The sequence below is a fragment of the Sus scrofa genome, chromosome 6 (assembly GCF_000003025.6).
Source record: "Sus scrofa isolate TJ Tabasco breed Duroc chromosome 6, Sscrofa11.1, whole genome shotgun sequence".
In the NCBI taxonomy this organism is placed as follows: domain Eukaryota; kingdom Metazoa; phylum Chordata; class Mammalia; order Artiodactyla; family Suidae; genus Sus; species Sus scrofa.
The window spans coordinates 43,574,985-43,602,201 of record NC_010448.4 but is presented as its reverse complement, the minus strand read 5'-3'; the positions used below and the strand labels follow the sequence as shown (position 1 = coordinate 43,602,201).

At 46.3% G+C, this 27,217-nt stretch overlaps 1 protein-coding gene across 15 annotated transcripts in view; it reads left to right on the top strand.

Annotated features, from left to right (window-relative positions):
- LOC100623157 overlaps positions 1-27,217 on the top strand; it is a 267,694-nt gene that overhangs the window by 213,378 nt on the left and 27,099 nt on the right. For 5 of the 15 annotated variants that reach the window (XR_002344634.1, XR_002344635.1, XM_021094304.1 and 2 more), the window contains 2 exons: positions 1,758-1,848; positions 24,256-24,561. Coding sequence is in view for 8 of the 15 variants with exons in the window: in XM_021094314.1 (XP_020949973.1) it covers positions 1,758-1,848; positions 15,262-15,402 (232 nt within the window). In the remaining 7 variants the exon portion in view is untranslated. The other 10 variants (XR_002344636.1, XM_021094303.1, XM_021094308.1 and 7 more) reach the window with 9 other exon arrangements.

The window sequence follows — 27,217 nt, the reverse complement described above, 5'->3', positions numbered from 1 at the left end:
CCCTAAAAACAAAAACAAAAACAAAAAAATTATACAGATGAAATGATATCTGGAATTTATTCTAAATAGTTTTATGTTGCAATAAGGAAAGTAGAGGAAGGTATAGATGGAAACAAAGTTGGACATTAGTAATAAGTATATGGTTCATTTTATTATTCTATTATGTCTGGGGTTTTTTTGTTTTTTGTTTTTTTTCTTTCAGTCCACACCTGCAGCATATTGAAGTCCCCCAGCCAGGAACTGATTCTGAACTGCAGCTTCAGTCTATGCCACAGCTGAGGCAATGCCGGATCCTTAACCCACTGTGCCACAGCAGGAACTCCTGGATTTTTTTTTATCTTTTACTTTTTGAAGGATATTCTCAAACTTGGGGAACTGGCATTGGAACCTGACCAAATTCTATGGAGTGGAGCTCAGGATGACTAGTCCATGTCTTGCTCTGTGATTTTGCGCATGTCACTTGTCACTTGTCCATTCAAGAAACACTGTGGAGGACATTCTGTCTTCTTGAGCTTCTGAAATTATGGAGCTAACACTTTAGATTAGGAAATGACAAAGAAGGAAGCCACCAATGGAAGCATGGAAGACCTTGTAGAGGAATTGATGTTTGCTATGGATCCTGAAAAATGAAAAGGAGTTCCCTAGGTGTGTCAGTTCATCTTCTGTAAGATAAGATATTCCAAGGAGGACTTATTTAGTCCTAATAGAGTCTGTGATTATAACCTGCCCATAACCAACCTTGTCTTCCGTGTGCCCCTCCAGGGAGTTGAGAGGTACCCCCCTCCCCATGGAGCTCTGTCACCATCCTTTATTTTGGTAGCTGAAGCAATCCAACTTAAGCTCTTGGTCTTGAGTCTCTCAGTTGTGTTTGGAGGCCAAAGCATTATCATATTAGCCAGTCTATAACCTCCTTAGGGAATTGTTTCTTGTCGGGCTCACAGATTTATTCCCATCCATCTAGTTCCTAAGTCATTTCACTTAGTGACTTCAGCTATACATTTGACGGTAGTTTTGCCCAGCCTTGAGAATAAAGCCCATTTGCTCATCAAAACATGAGTGCCTATAGTCGATACTCTTAGCCTTCCCAGCTGTTCTTATCTTCCCTCTCTTCCTGTAGGACATGTGGTTCAGTATACAGCATGCAGCCTGGCCTTTGGGTTAACTAGTTTATCCCATTCTCTGCCAAAACAGGATGAACTTTGTGCTTTGATGGCCTTTTCACCCATGTGTCATGAACCATCTGTTGGGGCAAAGCTTAAAACAGCAGTTGTCCCTTGACAAGTAGTTGCAGTATCACATCTCTATTCTGTTATGGAAAATTATTTTCTATTTTCATCTTCTCAGTTTTTTTGGTCTCTATTCCTTTTCTAGGGTCGCTCCCATGGCATATGGAGGTTCCCAGGCTAGGGGTCTAGTTGGAGCTACAGCTGCCGGCCTATACCACAACTACAGCCACGCCAGATTCAAGCCACATCTGAGACCTACATCACAGCTCGTGGCAATGCCAAATCCTTAGCCCACTGAGCGAGGCCAGGGATCGAACCCGCAACCTCATGGTTCCTAGTTGGATTCGTTAACTACTGAGCCACGATGGGAACTCTTCATCTTCTCAGTTTTTGTGGATGTTTGTACTTTGAAAGAATAATTTCTGAAAATTTTGGAGACATAAGATAAGGCTCTTTAAATTTGGTTGCTGTATGTTTGTTGAATGAGTTTGCCTGGACTGTGATACTGAATCAAATATGTTGTCTTCTTAGGGACCTGGCAGCATCTAGCGGCGTGATCCAGAGCCTGGTGGAGAGCTGGGAAGCTTGCAGCTCCTCTAATTCTTACTGCTATAAACCAAAGGTATACGTCACTGTGGGAAAAATATTAGGAAATTAGCTGTGATGTATGTTTTCAGTGACTGCTCAAAAGCTTCTTATACTAATTTAATTAGAATAATTTATCTTAATAGAAAGCTGTAATTTTCTACTTTTTCCAATCAGTTGAACCAATCTGCACTTTTTAAAACCCACCCATATGGAATTTATTACACCAAAACCAATACTCTAAACCTTTATTTTTGTGCTAACCATCATTATAACCGAGGAATTATGCTATAGCAATAGTTGAGACCTCTACTTCTGACTCTGGAACACCAACCTGGATCAAACCAAGCCTCCAACCTCAAACAAGTAGAACAGCTGGATAATTTAAAAAATCTGTCTAACTTGAGAGAACTTGAGAGGGCAAGATCCTGGAGAGAACAGAAACAGAAAGGTGAATCTGACATTTGACACTTTTGTTCTGGAGGCTGGAAGTCCAAAACCAGGGTGTCAGCAGATTCGGTTCTTGATGAGGACTGGCTGGCCGATTGCCACCTTCTCTCTGTGTCCTCACAAGGCAAAGAGAGGAAGCTCTGATGTCTCTTTCTGATCTTATAAGAGCACTAATCAAATCACAGAAGCTCCACCCTTATGACCTCAACTAAACCTAATTACCTTCCCAAGGCTTCACTTCCTTATACCATCACACTGGGGGCTAAGGCTTCAATATATGAATTGGGGGGGAGCACAGATATTTAGTATATAACAGCACTATTATTCTTCTCAAGGCATTTATCTCTAAGAGCAGTGACTTCAGTGCTAAGAAGCTGAGCAAAGCTTTGGCAGTCTCAGAGAGGCCCTGGTAATAGCCTAGCCTTTTTGTTAGGACCTCAGAAAGTTTATACCAGTAGTATGGGCAAATCAAAAAAGGACCAACTTTCAAAAAGGTTTTACTCAAAGCAAACTAAGGATATGCCCCTATACCAACTGTATGACAAGAGCAAAAGAAAATCTCTGGAGAAAGATAGCCTCATCCACAGTATCACCTTAGTTCTATAATTTTTCATATACAGTATGTAGCAGTTGATCCAAATTTACTAGGCATACCAGGAGACAAAACTAAATCACCCTAAACCAAGAGAGGAAAGATAATAGAAACTGATTGACAGAGTTCCCCTTGTGGCTCAGCGGAAATGAACCCGACTAGTATCCATGAAGATGTGGGTTCAGTCCCCGGCCTTGCTCAGTGGGTTAAGGATCCAGTGTAGCTGTGAGCTGTGGTGTAGGTCGCAGATGTGGGCTCGGATCCCATGTCGCTGTGGCTGTGGCATAGCCTGGCAGCTACAGCTCTGATTCAGCCCCTATCTTGGGAAATTCCATGTGCTGTTGGTGCAGCCCCCTGAAAAAAAAAAAAAACAAGAAGAAACTGATTCACAGGGAACCAAGTTATTGGAGTTATTAGATATAGATAAAATACCCTCTGATCAATACATTCAAGGAAATGAGAGACAGAACGGATTTTTTTTTTTTTGTCTTTTTAAGGCTGCACCTGTGGCATATGGAGGTTCCCAGGCTAGGGGTTGAATCTGTGCTGTAGCCACTGGTCTATGCCACAGCCACAGCAATGTGGGATCAGAGATGCATCTGTGACCTACAAAATAATGGAAATATAACTGAAAAAGTGTAATTAAAAATAACATATTAGATGAGTTCCAAGTAGATGAGACACAAATTAGGAGAGGAATAGTGAATTGGAAGATATATCAGAAAAAAATGTCTGCAGTGAAGCACAAAAAGACAAAATGATGGAAAATACAGAATGAGTATGTCATATTTTGGACATAATGAAAAGCTTTTACCGTAATTGTAACTGAGGTCCCAGAGGAAAACAGGAAGAGGGAGAATTGAACAGAAGCAATATTTGAATAGATAATGACCAAGAATTTTCCGATGTTGGTGAAATACATAAATCCACAGAGTCAAGAAGCCCTAAGTAAATAAATACATGTAGAAAAAAATTTAACCCGTGTATATATATAAGAATTAAAATAGGGAGTTCCCATCGTGGCAAAGCAGAAACAAATCCAACCAGGAACCATGAGGTTGTGAGTTCCATCCCTGGCCTCACTCAGTGGGTTGAGGACCCGGCGTTGCCTTGAGCTGTGGTGTAGGTCGAAGATGCAGCTCGGATCTGGCGTTGCTGTGGCTGTGGTGTAGGCCGGCAGCTGTAGCTCCGATTAGACCCCTAGCCTGGGAACCTCCATATGCTGGGGATGCAGCCCTCAAAAGACAGAAGACAAAAAAAAAATATTTTCTCACAGTTCTGAAGGCTGGAAGTCAGAGATCAGGGTGCCAGCATGGTCAGATTCTAGTGAAGGCTGTCTTCCTGGCTTTTAGCTTTTTTTAGGATCGTACAGGTGGCATACGAAAGTTCCCGGGCTAGGGGTCCAATCGGAGCTGTAGCTGCTGGCCTGCATCACAGCCACAGCAACTCTGGATCTGAGCCTTGTCTGCAACCCACACCAGAGCTCACAGCAACACCATATCCTTAACCCACTGAGCAAGCCAGGGATTGAACCCGCATCCTCATGGGTACTAGTTGGGTTCATTAACTGCTGAGCCATGACAGGATCTCCCTCTTTTACCGTAATTGTAACTGAGATGGCCCTCTTCTTTCTGTATCCTCAGATGTCAGAAAGAGCAGATTCTCTGGTGTCCCTTCTTGTAAGAACCTCAGTTCTATCAGATCAGACCTTTATGACCTCACTTAACCTTAAAGGACCCGTCTTCAAATCCAGCCACATTGGGGGTTGAAGCTTCAACATATCAATTTGGTGGGGGCGGGGACACAGTTCAATTCATAACATAATTTCTTGCTATAACCTCTAAAGGAATGGTTAAAAAAAGTGTAACTCACAAGCAAATACTAGAGGGAGAAATGATATGAAAATAGTTAATCTGAAGAAAGAAAACAAAGAAGGTGATAATAGAAGAAGACATAGAAACATTGTAGATTTAAACCTAAATGGGCAACAATTAAATTACATGTGAACGAACTAAACACTGCCATCAAACTTCAAAAGTTGACTGACAGGATAAATAAATAACGGACAGCCAACTACATTCTGAGACATACCTTAGGCATGAGGATAAGAAAGGCAGAAAGTGCAAAGATGGGGAAAAATAGACCATCAAAGCAAAGATTAAAAAGATTGTTGGGAGGCAGTCAGAAAAACATTTCTAATGTGATGACACAAATTTGCCAGTTTCAATAGGAGTTAATAGAAAATGTATTTTTCTGAATTTTATTGAATCAGATGGATTGTTCTCACCTGTTTTTTTTGACACTAGCCCTTTTCTTTTCTTTTTCTTTTTCTTTTTCTTCTTTTTTAGCTTTTATTAAATCCTTACAAGACAGAATACAAAATCCCGGCATTGAAAGTTGGTGTCAAGGAAAACTTCTGAGCTGTATCAGTTCACATGGCACAGTGGAATTAAAGTGCTTGGATGTTTTTTCCCCCACTTTAAAAAAACTTTGAGTTTTTTTTTTTTTTTTTTTTTTTTTGTCTTTTTTATGCAACTTAACATTGAAACTCTGCTGTTCTCCCTTCCCCCAGTGCTAGAGAGCCTGGGACCAGGTTGCTCACTCACAGTAATTGTTCTGACCCGTCCTCTGAGCCGCGCTGTCGATATAACCGGGGGAGGAAGTGACACTAGCCGTTTTCTTAAAGCAGGATCGCACTCTGTCTTACCTACTATCCCATCTATATTCAACAAATCAGGTGCCGAGAGCCTCCTGACAGCCTGAAAGCCATGCTGTTGAGTCTGGCCAGCTGTGTATATGTGGTGCGTAGGCACTTAAAGCTTTCTTTCTGTTCATCCCAAGTTTGCAGAGCTTTGGCAAAAGTCACTTCACAGTTGGGCAGTGCATCTCCTGGAGGAGCTCACAACTCCAGAGAGAGATAGGCAAGCGTAGAGAGGACCCCCAAATCTCTGAATATGCACCGTAGCAAAGGCACCGGAGCCTGATCAGAGAGGGTCTCATTCTTCCTGGATTATTGAGCACCTACTATGTGCCAGGCTTCTCAACATGGTTTTTTTTCTCTGACCTAAGAACCGTATTTTTTCCAAAAAATTATGACATCTTAAAAAAAGTGAAGAGTTTCCTGGTGGCTCAGCATGTTGATGATCTGATGTTGTCACTGCTATGGCTCTGGTTACTGCTGTGGTGCAGGTTCGATTCCTGGCCCTGGAACTTCTGCATGGCATGGGTGTGGCAAGAAAAAGAGAGAGAAAAGTGGGGAAGATTTTTTTTCTTCCCAGTCAGTGAGTTTTGTGAAATACCTGTGAAATTAAGAGCAAATGGACACATAGAGAGGCTGAGGGAGGAAAAAAGGGTAGGGAAACCAACCTGTGTAGAGCTGCCATTGTGTGTTATCTCACTGATCACAATAACCTAATGGGGGAGGTCCGGATGCACTTTACAGATCAGAAATCGAGGTCCAAAGAGGTCAAGTCACTTTTCCTGAGTCTCCAGCCTGCAAGGTGAGGAGCCGATCTATAGACGCCACGTCTTTTGACTCTTGGTCCAGGGTCCTTGCATCAGGCAACTGCGTAGTAGGTGTCCTTGAGACCTCCTACGTTCATGGAGGCCCCGGGCTTGGAGGTGGCACTTGGGAAGCAATGGGAGGAGACGGGGGGAATTGAAATGCCTGAATGTCCCAGGTGGGATTGGAGGCCGAAGCCTCCTCCACCCACCCCTCACCCCTGAGCCTCCTATCTTTGGGACTCTGTCCCCGTCTCTTAACTGCTGGCAGGTAATGAGATAGGTCATTAGAAGATGGGCAGAAGCCTTTGTCCTTTTGGGTGAAGGGGACCTCTCATCATCAGGGTCCTAGCATTTTCTCAACAGTTTCCCACAGGTTTCACACTCGTTAAGAACTGGTATCTGTGTAGTGGTGTCTCTGGAGCAAGGTGTTCACTTAGTGCTTTGGGCCAACATGGTAGCTTCAGAACCAGACAGGAGAAAAGGGAAGAGAAGACTATTATTCATGGGTGTCTTAGTCTGCTTTAACAAACTACCGTAAGTCAGAGAGCTTAAACAACCGAAATTTATTTTCTACAAGTTCTGGAGTGTAGAAGTCTGAGGTTAAGATGCCAGGATGGTCAAGCTCTGGTGAAACTCTTTTCCTGGCTTGCAGAAGACAGCCTTCTCCCTGTGTCCTCACATGGCAGAGAGATGACAACAGGCTAATAAGGCCACTAATCCCATTGTGGGGGCACCACCCTCATGATCTCATCTAACCTAATTACCTTCAAAGGCTCCATCTCCAAACACCATCATGTTTGAGGGTAGGGCTTCAACATAGAAATTTGAGGTGGGGGGACACAATTCAGTCCATAACCATTGTTTTGGGTTTGTTTGTTTGTTTTGTTTTTTTGTTTCTTTGGGGTTTTTTTGTTTTGGTTTTTTTGTTTTGTTTTGTTTTGTTTTTTGCCTTGTAGCAAATCTCTTCATCTCTTACCGGTGTCATGGACATATTATGATTCCAAAGGGGTAGAAAGTAAGAGTCCCTGCTCTGCTGTCTGTTCTTTTCCCTTTGTCCCTTCAGGGGTCCTTTGGCAGATTTGCAGCCAGGAATCAGGAAGGACCAACCTTCTTACTGATTTAAAAAAAAAAAAAAAAAAAAAGGCCTCAAGCAGGTTACATGCCGTTTCTCCAAGTGAGTTGGGGCAGGTGGGGGTGGGTCTACCAGATGTCCTAGGTGATGTCGGGTGTATGTCTAGACACCTGGAAACCTAAGGAAGGTGGCTGCTGTCTGAAGGTCAAGTCATTAAGTGGCCTTTGTATCTTTTGTAGCTTTCCCAATTAGCTTGTTTTTAAACCTCCCAACTTGAACTTCGCAGGTTCAGCCGCTGAAAATGAAGATGCTGTATAGGTTGTCGCCCCATTTTCCCTTAGATGAACTTACTCAGTCTCCCTGCTAGCCCCACACCCTCCTGTCCTCAGGAGAACACCGCTGCTGACTGGATCTTTCTTTCTGGGACCCAGTCACCTAGTCTCTGGTAGGATCTCTCCCTGTGTCCTCCAGGGGTCCAAGTGGAGGCTCAGATGCCCAGCCTAGCCCTGCCTAGGTCTGCACCATGGGTCTGGGTTGGGGTGGGGGTGTCCAAGCCTCTGTGCTTTTAACTTAATAATTCCTGCTGCTGCAAGTGTGACAGTGTCTGACCAGCCTGGACTTAGACTTCTCCCTTGACTGAACCCTGGTCCTGGTTTCTAACTGGTGAATTCCATCTCCTGGCGCCCCGAACCATGCCAATCTTCATGCCTTCCCTAGCTACACCTCTGCACACACACCCCTCTCCCCAGGATGTGAGCAACTGTCTCCCTGGGACCTGCTCCCTCCCTCCCTGCCCTGCAGGGGTGCCCCTGTGACCACACCTGCCAGGTGGCTTGTGAGGAGGCCGGCGATGCCTCCAGGGAGAGCAGCCTGGGTGCAGCACTTCACTACAGCTTGGGTGTGGACTGCTCTGTGGTGGCCTAGAAACAAGCGTTTACACAATCGCCCTGTAATGCATGCTCTCCCAGTTCCTGAAGCTTGGTGGTAGGAGGATGGATTTGCACCCAGCTTAGTAAAGAAAACTAGCACTTCCCCCTTTGACTGCTCTCAGTTTTGACAAAGTAGCACCAAAACAGCTGGATCAAACTGGCCCGTGTGAGGAGGGCAAAACCAAAGATTACACGTGTGCTCTCTTATTAGCTCTCACAACCACCCTGGGGGTCCACAGAGTACTGTCTCTCTGAAAACCGAAGTTCAGAGAGCTTAGGTACCTTGGCCATGGTCACACAGCACATCCATGACAGGGTATGATTTAAAACCAGACCCACTAAGGCCAAAGTTCACAGGGCACAGGCTGGCACGTGCCCTTTTTGTTGCTCCATGCAGGGCAGGCTTGGGATAGGGGTGGGGAATTGACATTGGCAAAGGTATCTAGTCTTTTCTTCTTTGGAAAGATATATCACTCTGCAACGCTTCATTACGACTATATTTCACAACTTGGTAGACCTTAAAAAAATGCAGAATGTGCAGGACAAAGGGCAGCGCACAGCAGGAGTGCCCTGGCAGGGTCATCAACCAGTGAGGTTGGGAGGTGGAATTCTCACCCTGCCTCCAACCCCCATCCCAGATGCCAGGACTCCGCTTTGATGCCCACGAGTGCTGTGCCCACAGGCGCCCCTGAGTAGCTGGCAAGTAAATCTTCATCAAAGTGACCCTGTACCCCAAGGGATATTTGCTCTTAACAGCATCTTCTGAGACCCGGGGCCTTTTCCTGAAGGACTGACACCCAGTTTCAGAGAATCTAGAGGAGGGCCTCCTGGGCAGACCCCTTCTGGGACAGAGCAGAAATCTCTACTCTACAGCCCCTGGACCCAACTCACCCCTCCCTCCCTCAGCTGCCCAAATGCCCCCCCCCCCTTTTTGGAGAAAGGGCCCCACATCCCAAGCCCTCTAACAACTGGCAGCCACATTGAACCAGCCACCACTCCCAGCTTCCTGGTCACCCCTGTGTTGGGCGCTGGGCTGGGCTCTCAGACAGCAGCCAGCCTGATGCGGAGGTGGCCAGGGGGGTGGCGGCCGAGGCTGATTGAAGTCCCCATTTCCCTTGTACAAGGGCAGCATAATTAATCAGGCAATAATGAATTCAGGTACCACGGGCTCGTCACCTTGAGAGATAGGCCATCTGAAAGGGCTGGAATTCAAAAGAGGCCGGCAGGTCACCATTAGGATTTTTCAGTATAAAATGTTAACATTAAGGGGGAGATTTATTGGAATTTGAGCAAAATTTGGTCTGCTGCCTTCAGAAACCCTTGCCCCTCCCTTCCTCTCCCTCCCTCTCCCTCCTTCTCTCTCTCTGCTCCAGCTCTCTCTCCCTCCCTCTGGCTTTCAGAGCAGGCTCCCGGGGTGGGTGGGCCTCTGGCTGACTCTGGTCCTCTCTCCCAGGCTTTCTTAGCTCAGGGATGACTCTCCCCTTGTGTACCTGTTACTCAGCATCCTGTGAAGTGGAGCCATGAACATTCCCCTCACCAAGAATTTGGGCTCCCCAGCGCTCAGGCGATGGACCAGGATGTATGCACTGTGGGGTGGGCACGGGTGTGGGGAGGGGTGCTGCATGCTGTGCCTGGGCCCTGATGGTCCTGGTTTTGCACGCTCTTCAGCTTCCAGGAGTAGCCAGAACAGGAGTGCAGCAGGGGCCATCAGCAAAGCAGAGTTGCTGATCCAGGCTCAAATCCCAGTCTTCCCAGGGCCCCACTGGGAGGTTTGGAGCAAGTTGTAGAACTTGGCCTTGGCATCTGCCAATGCAATGGGATAAAACAAAGTGGTCGTAGGCCACTTTGCTTATGTTTTGCACACAGTAGGTTCTTAGCTGTGGAAGGCTTCTGCAATTGAGATCAGGCCTGGGACTAGCCCACTGGAGGCTGCACAGCTCCGGTGGAAGCCCTAGCTGACTGACGGTGGGGCCTGAGGTGCAGTGTGCACCAGGATCCCCTGACTTTAAAGGGGGACTTTAGTGCCAGCACATGTCGCTGGCAGCTTCAGGATCAGTGATACCCCCCATGCCATGGGAATGCTGAGAAAGCTTCCCAGAAGAGGTGCTGTTGGATCCCTTTTAAAGAATATGTCAGGGAGTTTCCTGATTGCCTAGCGGTTCCGGATTTGACATTGCCACTGCTGTGGCTTGAGTTTCTCAGGCCAGGAACTTATGTATGCCATGGGCAAAGTCAATACATATATAAATTAAATATGTAATAATATTATTATACATATATATGTATATTCATATATATTAAATATATATAATATATATCATACATATATAAATTTAAAAAATAAAGGAATATGTCAGAGCCACAGGGTAGCTCAAAGCAGCTGTGTCCCTGTACAGAGTGGATTAGGGGCCTGAGACCCCATGTGTCCCAGGCACCTGCTGTGTGCACAGGCAGGAGAGCAAGTGATAAGGTGAAAAGACAAACTGCCCATTTTTTCTCTAGTGGGCAAAGAAGACAAGTAGGCAATTTGCAGAAGAGGCATGGAAAATGGTTTGTAAGTTGATTAAAAAAAAAAAAAGTGCTCAATCCTGCCAGGTCTTAAGGAAAAGGCAAGTTAAGTGAGGTAGCATTTGTTACTCATCAAACGGACAAAAATTTCTTTTTTTTTTTTTTTTTTTTTGTCTTTTTGCTATTTCTTCGGGCCGCTCCTGCGGCATATGGAGGTTCCCAGGCTAGGGGTTGAATCGGAGCTGTAGCCACTGGCCTACACCAGAGCCATAGCAACGCAGAATCCGAGCCGTGTCTGCGACCTACACCGCAGCTCACGGCAACGCCGGATCATTAACCCACTGAGCAAGGGCAGGGACCGAACCCGCAACCTCATGGTTCCTAGTCGGATTCGTTAACCACTGCGCCACGATGGGAACTCCAAACAGACAAAAATTTCTAAGTCTGAGAGTATTGGGTACTAGTGAGGATGTCAGGATGCTGCTCTCAGACACTACCTATTGGTGCAGCTTCTTCAGAGGCTTAGCAGTTTCCTTTATATATTTATTTATTTATTTATTTATTTTTATTTATTTATTTATTTATTTATTTATTTTTGCTTTTTTAGGGCACACTTGTGGCATATGGAGGTTCCCAGGCTAGGGTCAAATTGGAGCTACACCTGCCAGCCTACACCACAGCCACAGCAACGTGGGATCCAAGTCGAGTCTGAGACCTACACCACAGTACATGGCAACAGCAGATCCTTAACCCATTGAGCAAGGCCAGGGATTGAACCTGCATCCTCTTGGATCCTAGTCAGGTTTGTTAACCACTGAGCCATGAAGGCAGCTCCTATTTTTATTTTTTATTTTTCTTTTTACAGCTGCATCTGCAGTATATGGAAGTTCCAAGGCTAGGTGTTGAATCAGAACTGCTGCCGGCCTATGCCACAGCCTCAGCAACACCAGATTTAAGCCGTATCTGCGACCTTTGCCACAGCTCTTGGCAATGCCAGATTCTTACCCCACTGAGTGAGGTCTGGGATTGAACCGTAGTTCTTCTGGACCTTAGCTGGGTTGTAAACCCGCCGAGCCACAGCAGGAATGCCACATCCTGGGTTTCTTAATGTTGGAGTTTCACTGTTTCAGACATCTTTATGAAGGGATGAGGCTTTAGAAGAAAGATTCCAGTGAGCCTGGATTGAGAAGGGCCAGTAAAGAAATTGCTTCCAGCTGTCCACGGAAGGGGTGTTGGGAGAAGTGGCCACTATACTGCCATGTAGGTTGGTCCACGTGGGACCCCACCCAGACAGTGGAGCATCCATCATTCCCCAGAGCAAGGCAGGACTAGGTGAGTGAGGCACTTGTCTGGGGACAAAATTTAAGGAGGTGCCAAAAAACTCAGTAATCAAGATAAATAATATTTTAATGCAATGTATTTTAAATAAGAATGAATGCAAAAAAATCTATGACAAACAAAATGTCACCACTTTACACTCTGGCTTCCAGCCCTATCTCACTGACCCCGGCAGCAGCTGTCAGGCTCTAACAGCCTCCTTTCTGGGCTCCTGGGCACTCCCAGGTCTGGGAGAGGGAGCTGGGAAGTAGGCTCTTTGCTTTCCATCAGTATGGAGAGGAGGTAGGAAACCTTTCTGAACAATTACCTTTTGAGTGTGTGTGTGTATGATTTAAAAAAAATTTTTTTTGGTAACCCTTTTGAGGGAATGAAAGATTTAAACAAATCAAAACATGATGGAATTCCTGTCATGGCTGAGAGGTAACTAACCTGACTAGTATTGGTGAGGATGGGGGTTCGATCCCTGGCCTTGCTCAGTGGGTTAAGGATCTGGCGTTGCTGTGAGCTGTGTTGTAGGTTGTGGACTCGGCTTGGATCCTGCACTGCTGTGGCTATTGCACTGGCTGGCAGCTACAGCTCCGACTCCACTCCTAGCCTGGGAACTTCCATATGCCTCCAGTGTGGCCTTAAAAAGACAAAAAACAAAACAAAAAACAGAAACAAAAAAAACCCATGGAAACATAGAGTAGGAACATGAGAGTTTACAGTTGAAAAAGCAGATTTGAAAATGGTTCTCAGGAGAAATATCACATGCTGTCACTCTTATGTGGAATCTAAAGTACAACCCAAGTGAACATATCTATGAAATGGACTCACAGACACAGAGAGCAGACTTGTGGTTGCCGGGGGGTGGGGAGGGTGGGAGAGGAAGGAACTGGGAGTTTGGGATTAGCAGATGCAAACTCGTATAGACAGTATAGACAGTATAGCATATAGTAGACATGGTCCTGCTATAAACAACAAGGTCCTACTATGTAGCACAGGGAACTATATTCAATATCTTGTGATAAAACATAATGGAAAAGAATGTGAAAAAGGATATATAGGTTTATAACAGAGCCACTTTGTGGTACAGTAGAACTTAACATTGTAAATCAACTATACTTCGATAAAATTTTTTTAAAAAGAAAGAGGAAAAGAAAACTGTTGTAGGAAGGCTTCTACTGTCTGTTTTCTGATCTTTTAGAAAGTAGTCAAGGGTTTGCAAAACAAAGAACAATTTTTCAGTTTTACGTGCCTTCGATTTCCCTCCACAATGCTGCTGCAGTAGCTACAAGTTCAAGTGTATATCCTGCCTGCCCCTCTAGGATCTGAGCGTTCTGTACACCCTGCTTGTAAGCTCAGCAGATTCATCCTTAGACACCACCCACCTCAATCATAGGCACACACATCCCTCCATCCCTGGCTGATGGGGCTGGATGCCCAGCCAGTGAGGATATCCCCACCTCCACCCCCAACGAAGAGACAGGAAACAGCTACAGTCTAGAAGATGCTGGTTTGATGAGACAATCCATTAGGTAGCTGAGCCCCCTCCCCAAAGAAATGGGATTGGCAGTGGGGGGGACCTTTTTCTGCAAGTTGGAAGTCATGTGACAAACCATTTTTGTTGGAAGTCAGGTGACAAACCATTTAAATATAATATTTAAATCAAACCATGAAGAATAATGTAATCATATGCATTTATTCTGCCATTCTTCTACACATTAAAAAAAAAAACACTAATTTGAGACTATTTAGAAATAAGGTTGGCTGTTTGAGCCCAGTTATTTGTGCTATGTGTGTCTAAACTCGCTGCTGACAGGGCTGGGGTTCTATCGAGGAGGCCGTTGGGAGGCAGGGTTGAGGGGGTGAACTGGAGGAAATCTAGTGGGGAGAAGGACCCCTCTTTCTAAAAGAAATGGTGATGGAGGTGGGCAGGTGGGTTTTGTTTTCAAGTTTTCAGAAACACTGCTTTAAAAAAAAAACATTCTATAATTTGTTAATGATATCCTTTAAATTATTACTAAAAATGCCATCCAAGGGAAGGGGAAGGTAGAATCCGTTTTGTCCTTCCCTTTATCTGTGGACCTCATTTTAAAATCACTTTATTTTCAGCACATTGGTTTTGTTGTTTTTGCCAGAAAGTAACTTTTCTGTTCTACAGTATATTAATGCAGAATAGAAATAAAGATGCTTTAAAAAAATTCTTTCAAGCACAAAAGGAGATGGTTTTCAACAGATAATTTTACATATTTACATATTTTACCTTAAGCATTTTGTAGTCTCTGCCTACTGGTGAATGGATCAGATTTTTACACTCTTTCAAAATGAACCAGTTTGGCTTCTAAGCCATTGCAAAGGACGGAAATGAATTCTAACTTTTTTTTTTTCCACTTCATTTTCGCATCTTCACATTTCCTTATTTTACATGGTTTAAAATAAAATGCCTCCAGCATTATTTTTCCTTTCTCAAGAGCAAAGTGAATGTGACTTTTCGGAGGGGTCACAGGATGCCCTGCGGGCCTGTGGGTGTTGTTGGACCGCTGCCTGCTTTCAGCTTGACTGAAGGGCTTGTCAGAGTTTTCATCTCCTAAGAAACGAGCCGCCGGCGCTGGCCAGAAGCAGGGGAAGGCAGCAGTATGAGTCCCACGCTGGTTCTTTCCCACTGACATCAAATCCTGAGGTTTTAAAATTAATCCCACACAAAGACAGCCCTTCATTGTGGAGCCTGTTTGAAATTAGACTAGCAATAATGACCTTTCTAAGATGTCTCTTTGTTAAGATAACCCCCTGGTGAAACTGAAAGGCTGCAGAGCCCCCTCCACCCCCCCACCCCCGCCAAAGTGGGGGAGATGCCCCAGCAGTGGGGTCAAGGTGACCGCTTGGCCTGGCCAGGGGGTGCTGCCGGGTGGCAGGAAGTGGCTGCTAGCCCAGATGGCCAGGCTGCCTCAGGCCCCTATGACCTGGAGCCGCTGTTGCTTCCCAGGTCTGAGCTGCTGCTGACTGTCCCCAACTGAGAACAGCTCTCACCTCCAGGTCAGACAGATTCCTGGAGTTCTAACCACTATTTTTGTTCAGGGAACTGGAGACATAAAGGGATGCAACCCGAACATTAGCAAAGAGGAGGAGAAGCCCCCAAGGGGCACAGAGTGGGGACCAGGTAGGCTTCTGCAGAATCCCTGCCAAACCCCCCTGGTCTTACTCCTTTTGCACCCATGAGTGTTCTTCCCTATAGCACGTGGCTTCCAGCAAACTGCCTTGCCTGAGACCTGGCTGGAGTCAGAGGCAGCCGCGTGGACCAGCCTGGGTCCCAGCGGCGGACTGTTTCCTCTGAATCCGGGGCAGTGCAGCCACCGCTCCATCCACCAGCTCTGCGGTACCTACCAGCTCTTCCCACGGTGGTGACGGCAAAGAAAACATTTCTCAGGGAGAACAGACTTGAATGGCAGTGTCCCCGCACACAGAGGAGTATTTAGAGCTTACGTGGTTTGAATGTGACCTTCTTACCAGACTAGACCGGAATAACAATTTAGTTATTTTCGACAACTGCTAGGCTTCTAAATAATTAGATATTGTAATCATTTCCATCAGGGACTCCATTCAGAACCCTGTTTCAGTTAACATGGTCATTGTGGCACCGTGGCCTGTATGCAGGTCTTGGTCTTTAGAAATAGAAAGTGCACGTTAAGCATCCTGCTATTTGTGCTGCCCACCACAAGCTCTGCTCTCCTTTTCCTGGTGTTCCTATTTGGAGACGGATTCTGTGGTATTGAATTTTGAGATTTCTAGTGTCCTCTGCAAAGGTTTTACCTCATTTGAGTTGCTTCTTTTAACCCTTGGCAGTGGTTTTGAACAGCAGAGGCACATGAAAACAGTCTGAGTGTCTTGTAAACAACCAAGGCTGATTTATCAAACGAACACTCTTTCTAACATCCTGGTCTCTGTCGAACTTCTTTCTTTATTCAGAGGGCTGGAGAATGTGCTGGGTCGGGTCTTTGCATTCGGAAAGTTAGAATGACGCCTCCTTCTCTGTTTTAATCTATTTCACCTCTCGGAGGCAGACGGATCAGAAGCTCACAAGGAAAACCGATGCCCTTTCCCGCAGCGAAATTAACCAGAATCACGTGGAAAACAATCCAAGCCTTGTAGGAAAGGGGAGCCATTAAAATGTGCCCTGAGCGATGGGCTGCACCCAATCTTGCAGCCTGGTTCACTCGGCGGCAACAGACAGGAGGCTGCTCCCTGGGATGGAGGGAGCCTTGTTGTAGTGCCACAATTAAAATCAGCTCCTCTGCCAAAAAATAAAAGGGAGGCGGGAAGAAGGAGAACATCAAAGACAGATTGAAATGTGTAGTTAGTAATAAGAGTGGTCTCCTCTTGAACCAAAGCCTGCAGCGATTCACGGCCCCCTTGTTAATGAGAAATTTTGACCTCTGGTTTGTAAGTTAAACTTGTAATCCCAGCTAATGAAGTAAATCACTTCCAACTTGAGTCTGTTGTTCGCCGTCTGCTTTGCACACTGGGTCTGAGAGAGAGGATCCAGGTCCACACACACACACAGATTGAGGGGAAATGTAATTATTCGGTGACCGCAGAGTTTCTTGCGTGTTGAGGACGTGCTTGAGGTCATGCTGCTGGCAGGGATGGGGGGGGCCTATCCGTTCCTTCATTGTAACCTGTGCATTGATAAGGGAGAGAGCCTATTAGATTCTGGGTTGAACAGCAGGATTGAATGACACTGCGGGGAGGTGAGCCGGGGCCCCTACCCATCCACCGAATTTCTTCATTTCTTTAGCAAATGGAAATGCATCTTAGGTCTAACGACCCGAGCCACAGTCCGATGCTCTGCATATGGTGCAAGTCGATGCATATTTGCTGAAGACATGCTGCTGAGCCAAGGGAAGACTATTTGGGCGATGTGGAGCTTGGAGGGAGGAAAGCACTGCTCAGGAATGTGAGTCCAAGAAAGGCAGGGCTGAGGGGGCTGTGAGCCGCCTGACTTCCGGCCGTGCTGAGACTTGGTGGGGAGGAGAAGAGCCATTGTGTGAAACTGGATACAGCTGGGGCGCTGAGGGGCTTTCTTCTTAGAGTGACAGATTGTAGCTGAGAGACACGGGCTAAAAAATTACCTTATTTTAATTGTGTGAGGGTAAAAGTAGGTATTAGGCAATTATTTCATCTAAAAGGGATTTCAGTCAGAGAGCTCTTGATACTCGGTTGGAGGGCCCTGTTCTTATTCGATTCCATGACTGATCAGGTTCTGTTGCTCCCGGCTAGCCTAAATTCTCAAAAAATTTCCAGATTAGGTTACAAATTACTACGCTTCTGATTGGGCAAAAATATCGTTAATTTTTATTTATTTATTTATTTATTTATTTATTTATTTATTTATTTTTGCCAGGAGATAACTCTGTCTGGTGCCCTCCTTGGCTATGACCCTGAGGCATGAGCTGTCAGAGGTGAATCTTCTGGTCTCTGGGGAATGGTATTCCTCCCCCCAAGTAGAGGACGTTCAGGCCTGCACCCCCCCAACCCAGGCTGACTAACTGGTGGTGGGGAGGTGGCAGCCCCCGGGGACCTGCTGGGACCACGAGGAATCAGTGGGAGCCCCCATGGGGCAGGGGTGGCCCTGCCCGCCCTCTGTGCAGGCAGGATCTCTGTGACAAAATCCCACAGGGGGTGAAAAAAAAAAGGCTCTTGTTCAAAAAATTCAAGGAAGCTGGCCCTTCTTTCCTTCTCTCTCGTGTTGGACATCCTTGTCCATCTCCCATCCCTTGGCAGGTATTGGCCTAAAAGGTCTCTGAAAACTTGAAGCTCTCGTAGGCATGAGGAGGGGTGCGGGAGGGGGGATGTTTTTAAACCACTGACTCTTGTTGTTTCTGTTGAAGGGCACTCAGACCTCGTCTCTGTGTGTCTCTCTGGTTTTTCATTTGACAAAGCAAAGCATTGGGGCATTTGTCCTGTTTGTGTGACTCCACAGAGAGCTCCAGGGTGAGTCCCCAGGCAGGAAAAGTCACTGACCGGTGTCTGAAATCTGAGGACGTCTGGGGCCCGAGGCTGGGCGTTTAGAGCTACTACAAACAACAGCGCGTTCTTCGTAAAGTGATTTGAATAATCTCATTTTTTTCCTCTAAATCCAAGCCTGTATGAAATATTAATTTCGTCAACAAGTGGAGAAAATGCCACCGTGGATCTGTTCTCCGATGGTGTACCTGGTATGAAGAGAGAAGCCTGTCGAGAGGGGCCATGAACATCAGCCTGGTTTATTAGCTGCACAGGCTTTTTTCCTTTGTTTCTTTTCATTTAATTCAAAGTGAAACAACTCAGCATGCAAAACTAAAATTAGCTGGGAAAAAAGGTGTAAGTGAATAAACAGGCAGATCCATTAGACTCGATGGGTTATCGGATCCCTTGCCACTCCTCAGACAGCGGCCTATTAAAAGTGGTAATGTTCGCTGCCGGCGGCGCCCCTGGCAAAGAAAGAAGGCCAAGGCAGGCCTATTTCACATGCATCAGACACAAGAATTAAATAGACCAATGTTCCCTAAAAGACTGAAGTACATCTCTTTCTGACGTTCATCTCAGGCAAAAATTCATTGATCTCAGTATGTCCCTTGGCAATTATAAAATATTAAATCCAAGTCACACTTTTCTAGTTGGCTTAATTTTTTCTCTTTTCACAGCTTTCTATTTGATCAATTTTAACAAGTTAGGAATAGCATCTAATAATAAAAAGTGCAGAGTTTAAAAGTTTGTTCTTTCGACCTTCTTGCCTTTTTAAAAATTTTGTTTGGGGTTTGCCTTAACTTTGCGCTATATAAAATGACTCGAATGCTCTCTTAACAAACAAAAGAACATGAGGGAGCCAGAAGGTTCTTTATGGAGAATGATGTTCATTAGTAAGCATCCAATGATAAGGAAAGACAGCCTGATTTAAAGTTTCGTTGTTTTGGGGTTTTTTTTAAGCACATGCCCAAATAACCTTCTTATTGTTTTGTAGTCATGAATGCTGCTCCCCCCGTCCCAAAACTACCATGTGGTTTCAGCTGGGAGTATCTGGTAGGGCTAGAGGTTTGGCTGTTCCATGGAGATTTACAAAAGATGCAAATTCCTTTCCCCATTTTTATGCATATGTAATTTTTTAGCGTTTGATGTTTGTTATTTCAGAATATAACATAAATGCTAGCATAGACACACGATAAAAATGCAGAATTTGGGGAGCCCATTTTCATTAGACTATCGGTATGGGAATTATTGGGAGGAAAAAATTGCATAATAGTAACTTTATTCTCCAATTCTCCTTTGCCATAAACTATGAGAACATTCCCCTCCAATTTATAATGTATCATATATATAATCATTTTATGTGAAATAATAAATTCTCTGAAATAAAATCTACGATGATCTCCCTGCATTTAAGTTTTTCACATGGGAAGAGTTGTTTATCGGTCATCCCCCTATACCGATTCCTTTATTAAAAGCTTATTTATATTATGTCATTTAATTCTTAAACCCATAGGTCCTTGTATTGTTTCCACTTTTCAGATGAGAAGTGCAAGGGGTCCATGATTAGCCAACAACTTCCCTCTCTGGCCAGCCAGGCCAGACCCTCTGGGGTTTTTACCCCCTGATCAGAAAGAAAGGGAGAAAGAAGGTCAGGGTAGAGAGGGAGAAGCCTGGGGGATAGTGCTGAGAAGGGTTGAAAAGAGGGAGCCACTGCTTCACGCCAGGGAGGAAGCAGGTTCAGGGGCAGTGCTGCGATCTGCGAATCTCCAGACTATTTGAAAAAGGTCAGGATGGAACTTGGCTTACTTTGCAATTACATTTAGGTTGGTGGATTGTGTTTCTTTGTCTGAGACTCTGCCCTGAGACTGGACCACATGGGTGATGGCTTTATAATTACTAAGGTGGTTTCAAAAGGCCGATTACAAACACGGTTTCAAAGAGAATTCAAAATAGAGTTGGAGCACGGGGATGAGGATGCTCTAAGCCTGGTGGCTTCTGGGCTCCTAATAGGTGTTGCCTGGGTCTCTAAAGGGGTACCAGATGCAAAATTTTCAGCACAGTCTCTGCAGCTGCCATTGTCATTCTCCTCCTATGCCTGTTTTTCCTTCATGCCCCCTCCTCTCTCTGAGATGGCAGGAAGAGACTCTTCTTCTTTTTTTGTCTTGTCTTTTTTTTTTTTTTTTCTTTTTTGGCTGTTCCTGTGGCATGCAGAAGTTCTCAGGCCAGGGGATCAAACCCATGCCACAGCAGTAATCAGAGCCACAGCGGTGGCAATGGCAGATCCCCAACCTGCTGTGCCACCAGGGAACTCCAAAAAGAGACTTCTTGAGGAGATGATTAGTGCCCTAGGGGCCCAAACTGTGCCATGAGCCATCTTTTATAGTGGTCCAAGCAGTGGCCTGCTGTGGGACCCTGAACCCTGGGCCAGCAGAGTATACGATCATGATGGGCTCACCTACTTCTGTGTCTCCTACAGTGGTGCTCCCTTTCTGGGTCACTAGTCCCCTTTCAGGTCTGCTTCCTCATCTGCATGCTGAGACCATTTTTTATCACTCTAGCACCTGGAACATGACTTGACCCAGAGCAGGTGTCCAGGAAGGATGGATGGACAGGTGGGTGGATGGATGGATGGACAGAATAGCAGATGACTGCGACTGTCTCATAAAATCATGTCAGGGAGAGTTCCCATTGTGGCTCAGTGCTTAACGAACCCAACAAACATCCATGAGGATGCGGGTTCGATCCCTGACCTCACTCAGTGGGTTAAGGATCCGGCATTGCCATGGGCTCTGGTATAGGTTGCAGACATGGCTTGGATCTGGTGGTGCTGTGGCTGTGGTATAGACCAGCAGCTACAGCTCTGATTGGCCCCCTAGCCTGGGAACCTCCATATGCTGTGGGTGCAGCCCTAAAAAGACAAAACAACACCAACAACAAAGTGATGTCAGGAATTGAATAGGCTATCCAAGGAGTATCAGTGGTTTTTGAAAGAACTAGTGTTGACAAAAGTAATCAATGGGCAATCCATAACAGGAATAGAAAAAAGTTTTATTTGAGCCAAACTGTGGACTGTAGCCTAGATAATTCTGAGATCACTGTTCCAGAGGGGCAGGGTTTTCAGCACAGGTTTATATCTTGTCAGAACAAAGAACTATAAACAAGTCAGGGATACATTCCTTCAAGGTTTAAAAAAGAACCACAGGGAGTTTCTGTTGTGCCTCGGGGTAATGAACCCAACTAGTATTCATGAGCTTTCGGGTTCAATCCCTGGTCCTGCTCAGTGGGCTAAGGATCTGGTGTTGCTATGGCTGTGGCGTAGGCCAGCAGCTGCAGCTCCTATTCGATCCCTAGCCTGGGAACCTCTATATGCCACATACGTGGCCCTAAAGATTAAAAAATAAATAAAAAATAAAAAATTAAATTAAATTTAACCCCCCCCCAACAGATCAGCATTTATAAGCCGTCAGTATGGCCTTGGCACCTGGGAGGGGAGTCTTGTCATGGAAGGAATCCCAGCATCAGTGTCCCAGGAAGGGAGGCATTTAAGCTTTACTTTTTAACATGGACGTTATTTCTGGTTCCTGCGCCTTTTTCTTAATAATCAAAGCAGATGGACAGTGTATGTTTGATAGGCCACAAGCGGGCTGTTTTAGTTAGCATCAAATTCAATTTAACCTGGGTATGAGCCAGAAGGACTTCCCTATACCTCAATATGTGACGATGCCTTTTATCACCAGGAAGGATGCTACACGCGCAATGTTACCCCAAATTGGGGTCCTCCAAGAGGTGCTCCTCTGACCACCTGTTATGCGACTTCCCCAAGCGGCCTGTTCACTGGGTCCCTGGGCCCCACTCAAGACCTACTTAATTAGAAACGGGTCTCTTCGGTAGATGCCCCAGAGGGTTCTTGTGCACTCCAGTGTTTGAGAACCTCTGCTTCTCTAAAGATAGGATGTCAGGAGTCAGAATACTGATCTGCTGGAGGTGGAGTGGAAACTCCCACCTGGTCTCAGCAGATAAAACCTCCCTTCTGCACCACCTACTATGAGCTGGGCCAGGCAGCCCGAGGATCCGGCCCAGCCTCCGGGACACGAGGTGCCCTTCCTTCCACAAGGATGGCCGTAGCCCCCCATCCCATCTCTTAGCAGCACACTTCCTCCTCATGCCCTGGCATCAGGGTGGACCTTTGCAGTTTTGCCCTGCTCCCATGCTGCCCACATTAAGCCCCTTGGGTCCCAGGGACCTGCCCTCTAGGTCAGAGTTTGCTATAAGCTTCTCCAATTCCCCCAAAGGAGGGAGCCTAGACCTTCCTTCTGGGATTCTGGAAGGAGTTTCTAGAATATAGCAGCTGTCAGTGTGGGCTAACAAATCTGATTTTTCTCTTCTTTTTGAGGTTATCTTTTTTACTTAAAAAATTTATATTTAGTTTAAAAAATGTATTTAAATATATATATATATATATTTGTGTGTGTGTGTGTCTTTTTAGAAGCCGTACTTGTGGCATATGGATGTTCCCAGGCTAGGGGTTGAATCAGAGCTGCAGCTGCTGGCCTACATCGCAGCTCATGGCAACGCTGGATCCTTAACCCACTGAGTGAGGCCAGCGATCGAACCCACATCCTCATGGATACTTGTCAGGTTTGTGAACCACAATGGGAACTCCAAAATAATTTTTTTTTGCAGGTATAGTTGATTTACAATGTGGTGTTAACTTCAGGTGTGCAGCAAAGTGATTCAGTTATACACATACATATAAACCTGTTTTTCTCAGATTCTTTCCCTTCTAGATTATTACAAAGGATTAAGAAAGCTTTTTCTTCTGCGATGGCGCCTCAGTTGTCTCATCTATAAACGGGGGGTAAAAACAACAACCTCCTTGCCTCCCTCCCTGGGCCGCTTGGTTGCTTCAGGCATCTCATGAATGTGAGCAGCCTTTGCACGTCTTAAAATGCACAAGCAAAGCCTCTGTGCCTATGTGGCCATTTTAACACTGAATCCTGAAGCCTATTTGAGGCGATTTCCTTCCTGTATTGGGGGAGCTGCGGGGAGGGTCTTCTCCCCAGATCTGAAACTCTGTACCTCTCGAAGGTCTGTGTGCAGTGAAACTTTGCACAGGCATTGAGAGTGGCAGCAGCTCCTCAAAATCCCCTTTTCCAGTTCAAAGATTTGTTATATTAGGAATTTGATCTGGTTTGTGATCATTGGCACCTGAGTATCTATAAAACACAGCAGCGGCCGGTGTCTATGAATTGGCAGTTTGGGGTGTGCGTGCATGCCACCGTGTGTGTGTATGTGTGTGTGTGTCTGTGTGTGTGTGATGTATATCTGAGTCAGGCAGAACCGTTTACATATTCCCAACCCATGTTAACAGAATGTTCTTCCCTGAACATCACGTTTCTGAAAATTCCCAAATCTTTCCCTCTGAAAGGCAACAGTATTGTTATTAAAATGGTTCTGTTTAAAGAACACTTTGGTCAACTTTATTTCCTTTTAACGACATGCTCATTTTAAAGGTCACGGTGTTGAGTGGCGAGAGCAGTGACCTAAGAATAACCTTTCCCTGCTACCTGCGTTTCTGATCCGTGGCGTTAGCATTCGGAAATGCTCTTTCCTTTCGAGTTTCAGCAGCTAAATAAGTTGCAGCCCCTTCAGCTATACTCATAAAAATTTGCTTCCAGACAACATGGTCTGTTTATTGTGTAATAATCGAAATGGCACTAAATTGCCGTGATTGCCGAACACTTAGGAATTGTGTTAACCTCTTAAGTGCTAAGCGGTTTTCTGCCGTCTCCCCACTCAGAGGTGCAGCCCCAACGTGTTCGGTCCCTGGGCTCCCCTCGGTCAGTGTCATGGGGGGAAGCAAAGCCCTCAAGGCCAAGTCCTGCCCTGGGAGCAGGCTGGACCCTGCCCGCGCCTCATTAACCGAAAGAGAGTCCTGCCTGGCCTGTGGCAGAGACACGAAGCTGTCCCTGCCTGGGATCCAAGAGGCTGGTTTGCCCAGTCTTGGTCCTCACACGGTCCCGCTTCTGTCCCCTGACTTCAACTGTGTTGTGTGTTTCCTGACAGTTGGTTTTATAGCTCAGTTTGAGAATCGATTCTCCAAAGAGCAAAGAAAAGGAAGAACGGGCTTTTCTGCTGGGGCCGCCCCCTTTGAGAAGCTGCTGCTCGTCAGCTGGGTCCCTGCTGCCCTGCAGGAAGCCAGGTGGCTGTGGCCTTGGCGTCCCTGGGCCCTGGTCGCCGCCGCCGCCAGCTCTGTCCGCACTGCTCCTCCTGCAAGCGGCAGGCCCGGGAAGGAAGAGTTAACCAGAAATGGAGCGGCGCTGCTCCGGGGCAGGCAGCCTCGCCGCAGAACAGAGCAGCGTTCGTGCAAAGGCAAGTCATTTCCCGAAACACTGCAGACACACGGCCTCAGGCAGCCTAAAACCTTTGGAGACCAAAATGGCTCGCAGGGGTTGGAAGTAATAAGGTGTTTTTCCCTTCTTTCTCCTTCACTGAAATTCTGCGAGGTTGCTCTGCATGGCTGGGGAACAATGGTGCTGTTTTTGTGTTTTCTGTGGGTATTAAGATCCATTACGCGGTGACATTTTTAAGATTGGTTAGCCTGTAGTTTGGTGTTAAATTGAAGTTGTTTGTTTTGAATTTAATTCTTTCATTTTTCAAATGGAAGAAGGCAACTCTGCGGTGCAGTGAGGCTGGCTCACTGAAGTGTGCCCGGACTCGTTCTGGGGCAGATCTTTGCCACCCCCGGACCTCGGCGGCATCCGCCACGAAAGAAGATGACCTATTTCTCTCTTGGAAGGTCTGTAAGAATCCCTGGAGACGACTTTGAAAACTAGGAACTAGGGGTCGTCTCCATTGTGTCTCGAGAGAAACACGATCTGAGCTGGTTTTTAAGAGAATGTTATACATCCAATCTGTTATGCCTAATGCAGCCTGCATATAATTATTACTATTCCCTGTTTACGACAGCAGCAAAATCAGCTTCCATCCACCAAATGACCCAGCAGCAGTGGGCCAGCCGCCTCTGAAATGACATCTGTTAACTCTTTGTCAAATGCCCTCTCGTTGTCCCTTTCTCCCAAACAGCTCTGTGGTTAATTATGACCTGAGCATATGACACAGTCTTTTGAGTGGAGAGAACTGCTTAGGGGCAAGAAGAAATCTAGCTCCAAGAAATTCCCTTCTCTCTCCCTTGGAGAAAAAAAAAAAAAAAAAAAAAAAAAACCCAAAAAAACCCATAGCAAATTGTTTTAAAATAAACATTTATTTAGAGCACCAGAAAAGGTTGTTGGACTAGGTTTTGATCAAGCCCCAAGATTATAGGGTTACTGTACAGCATTGTGTCGAGACGTCCAGCCCTCCATGGAAAAGAGAATCACATCAAATTCTTGTCAAACCATGAAAAGTTTCCATCAGAGGAACATGGGGGGCCCTGAAACGTGTGAGCGGGGAGCCGGCACCTATTTGTGATCAACTTTGTTAATGGTGAAAGGCAGGTTCTTCTCAGTTGGTGAATGGAACTTGGAAAGACTAATTCGATAAACCAAAATATAGGCTTTGCCCCCTGCTGAGGAAGCAAAGTGAGGTCCAGCTGCCCAGGGTTGCTGTGAGCAGCATTTTCTCCCTGGAGCCCATGCAGAGTGGCTGGATTACAGTACTGGATCTGGTGTTGCATCCGGGGTCCTCCTTGCCTTCATCTCCCGTGAGATGAGCTCGAGGCTGGGAGTCCTAGGCCTTCACGTTGGATCCGTGCGACAGCACAGGGCTAACCGTGGGCCCGTCTAGCTTCCTGGGTCTCTCTGCCTGCTCACAGCCCTGGCTTCTTGCTAAGTGTGTCCCACTGTGGTAGCCTGCTAGCTCCTTTGCATGGAGTTCACCCCAGGATTGGCCAGATATTGGGCTCAGCCACCCCATCTCCCCCGCCAGGGCCAGAACAGCAAGCACAAGCCTGCCCTGGACCTGAGTTGTGGAGAAATCCAGAATGGTGTCCCCAACCCTGCCCATTTTGGGATGGGTACTTGGGGGTCCCACTATGCCTCAGGAAGGTCCCTTAGGCCCTTCCTGCCTAAAGGAAGCTCCCGATAGCTGCCTCCAAGCTGCACAGTTGGACTCCTGCCTTGAGATGGAGGGGTGTCGTTGGTAGCCTGGGAGATTCCAAAGCTGTCAATGTAAGACCCCGGGGGAGCCCTGCCCTGTGTTTGGCAGATGAGACCCTGATGAGACTGATGACAGATGTGAGCAAGGACTGTCCAGCCTCACAGGCGAACAGGGACCGTTCTCCAATCTGTGGACAGTGAATGGGAACCCATCCCATGCTGACCTCCTGAGATAAGATTTTCATTTCCTTTGTCGCTTCTGATGGAAACACATTGGAGTAAATTCGAAAACCCCAAATCTGGAGTTCCCGTCATGGCTCAGTGGTAATGAACCCAGCCAGTATCCATGAGGAAGCGGGTTCGATCCCTGGCCTCGCTCAGTGGGTTAAGGATCCGGTGTTGCCATGAGCTGTGGTGTAGTCTGCAGATGCGGCTCGGATCTGGCGTTGCTGGGGCTCTGGTGTAGGCTGGCAGCTACAGCTCCGCATTGACGTCTAGCCTGGGAATTTCCACATGCCTCAGGTGTGACCCTAAAAAGACAAAAAAAACAACAAACAAACAAACAAAAAAAAACTGCCCAAATCCCTTCTTTCCAGCAATGTCCTTTGAGTTGCCACCCACCTGGGCTCTGAGGGCTGCTCCTGGCCCTTTCCAGCTAAAAAAAGGGTCTGTGGGCTCAACTCTGGGAAGTCACAGTGGGGTCATGGGGGGACCTGAAGTTCCCAGGTGTAAGTTTGTGTGAACATTCTAGTGCTGCCCCAGACATCAGTTTATTCACACGAAGGTGCTTAAAAGGGCCTTCACGTAGAAATCAAGGCCAGGGAGTTCCCCTTGTGCCTCGGGGGTTATGAACCAGACTAGTATCCATGAGGACACGGGTTCAATCCCTGGCCCCACTCAGTGGGTTAAGGATCCAGCATTGCTGTGAGCTG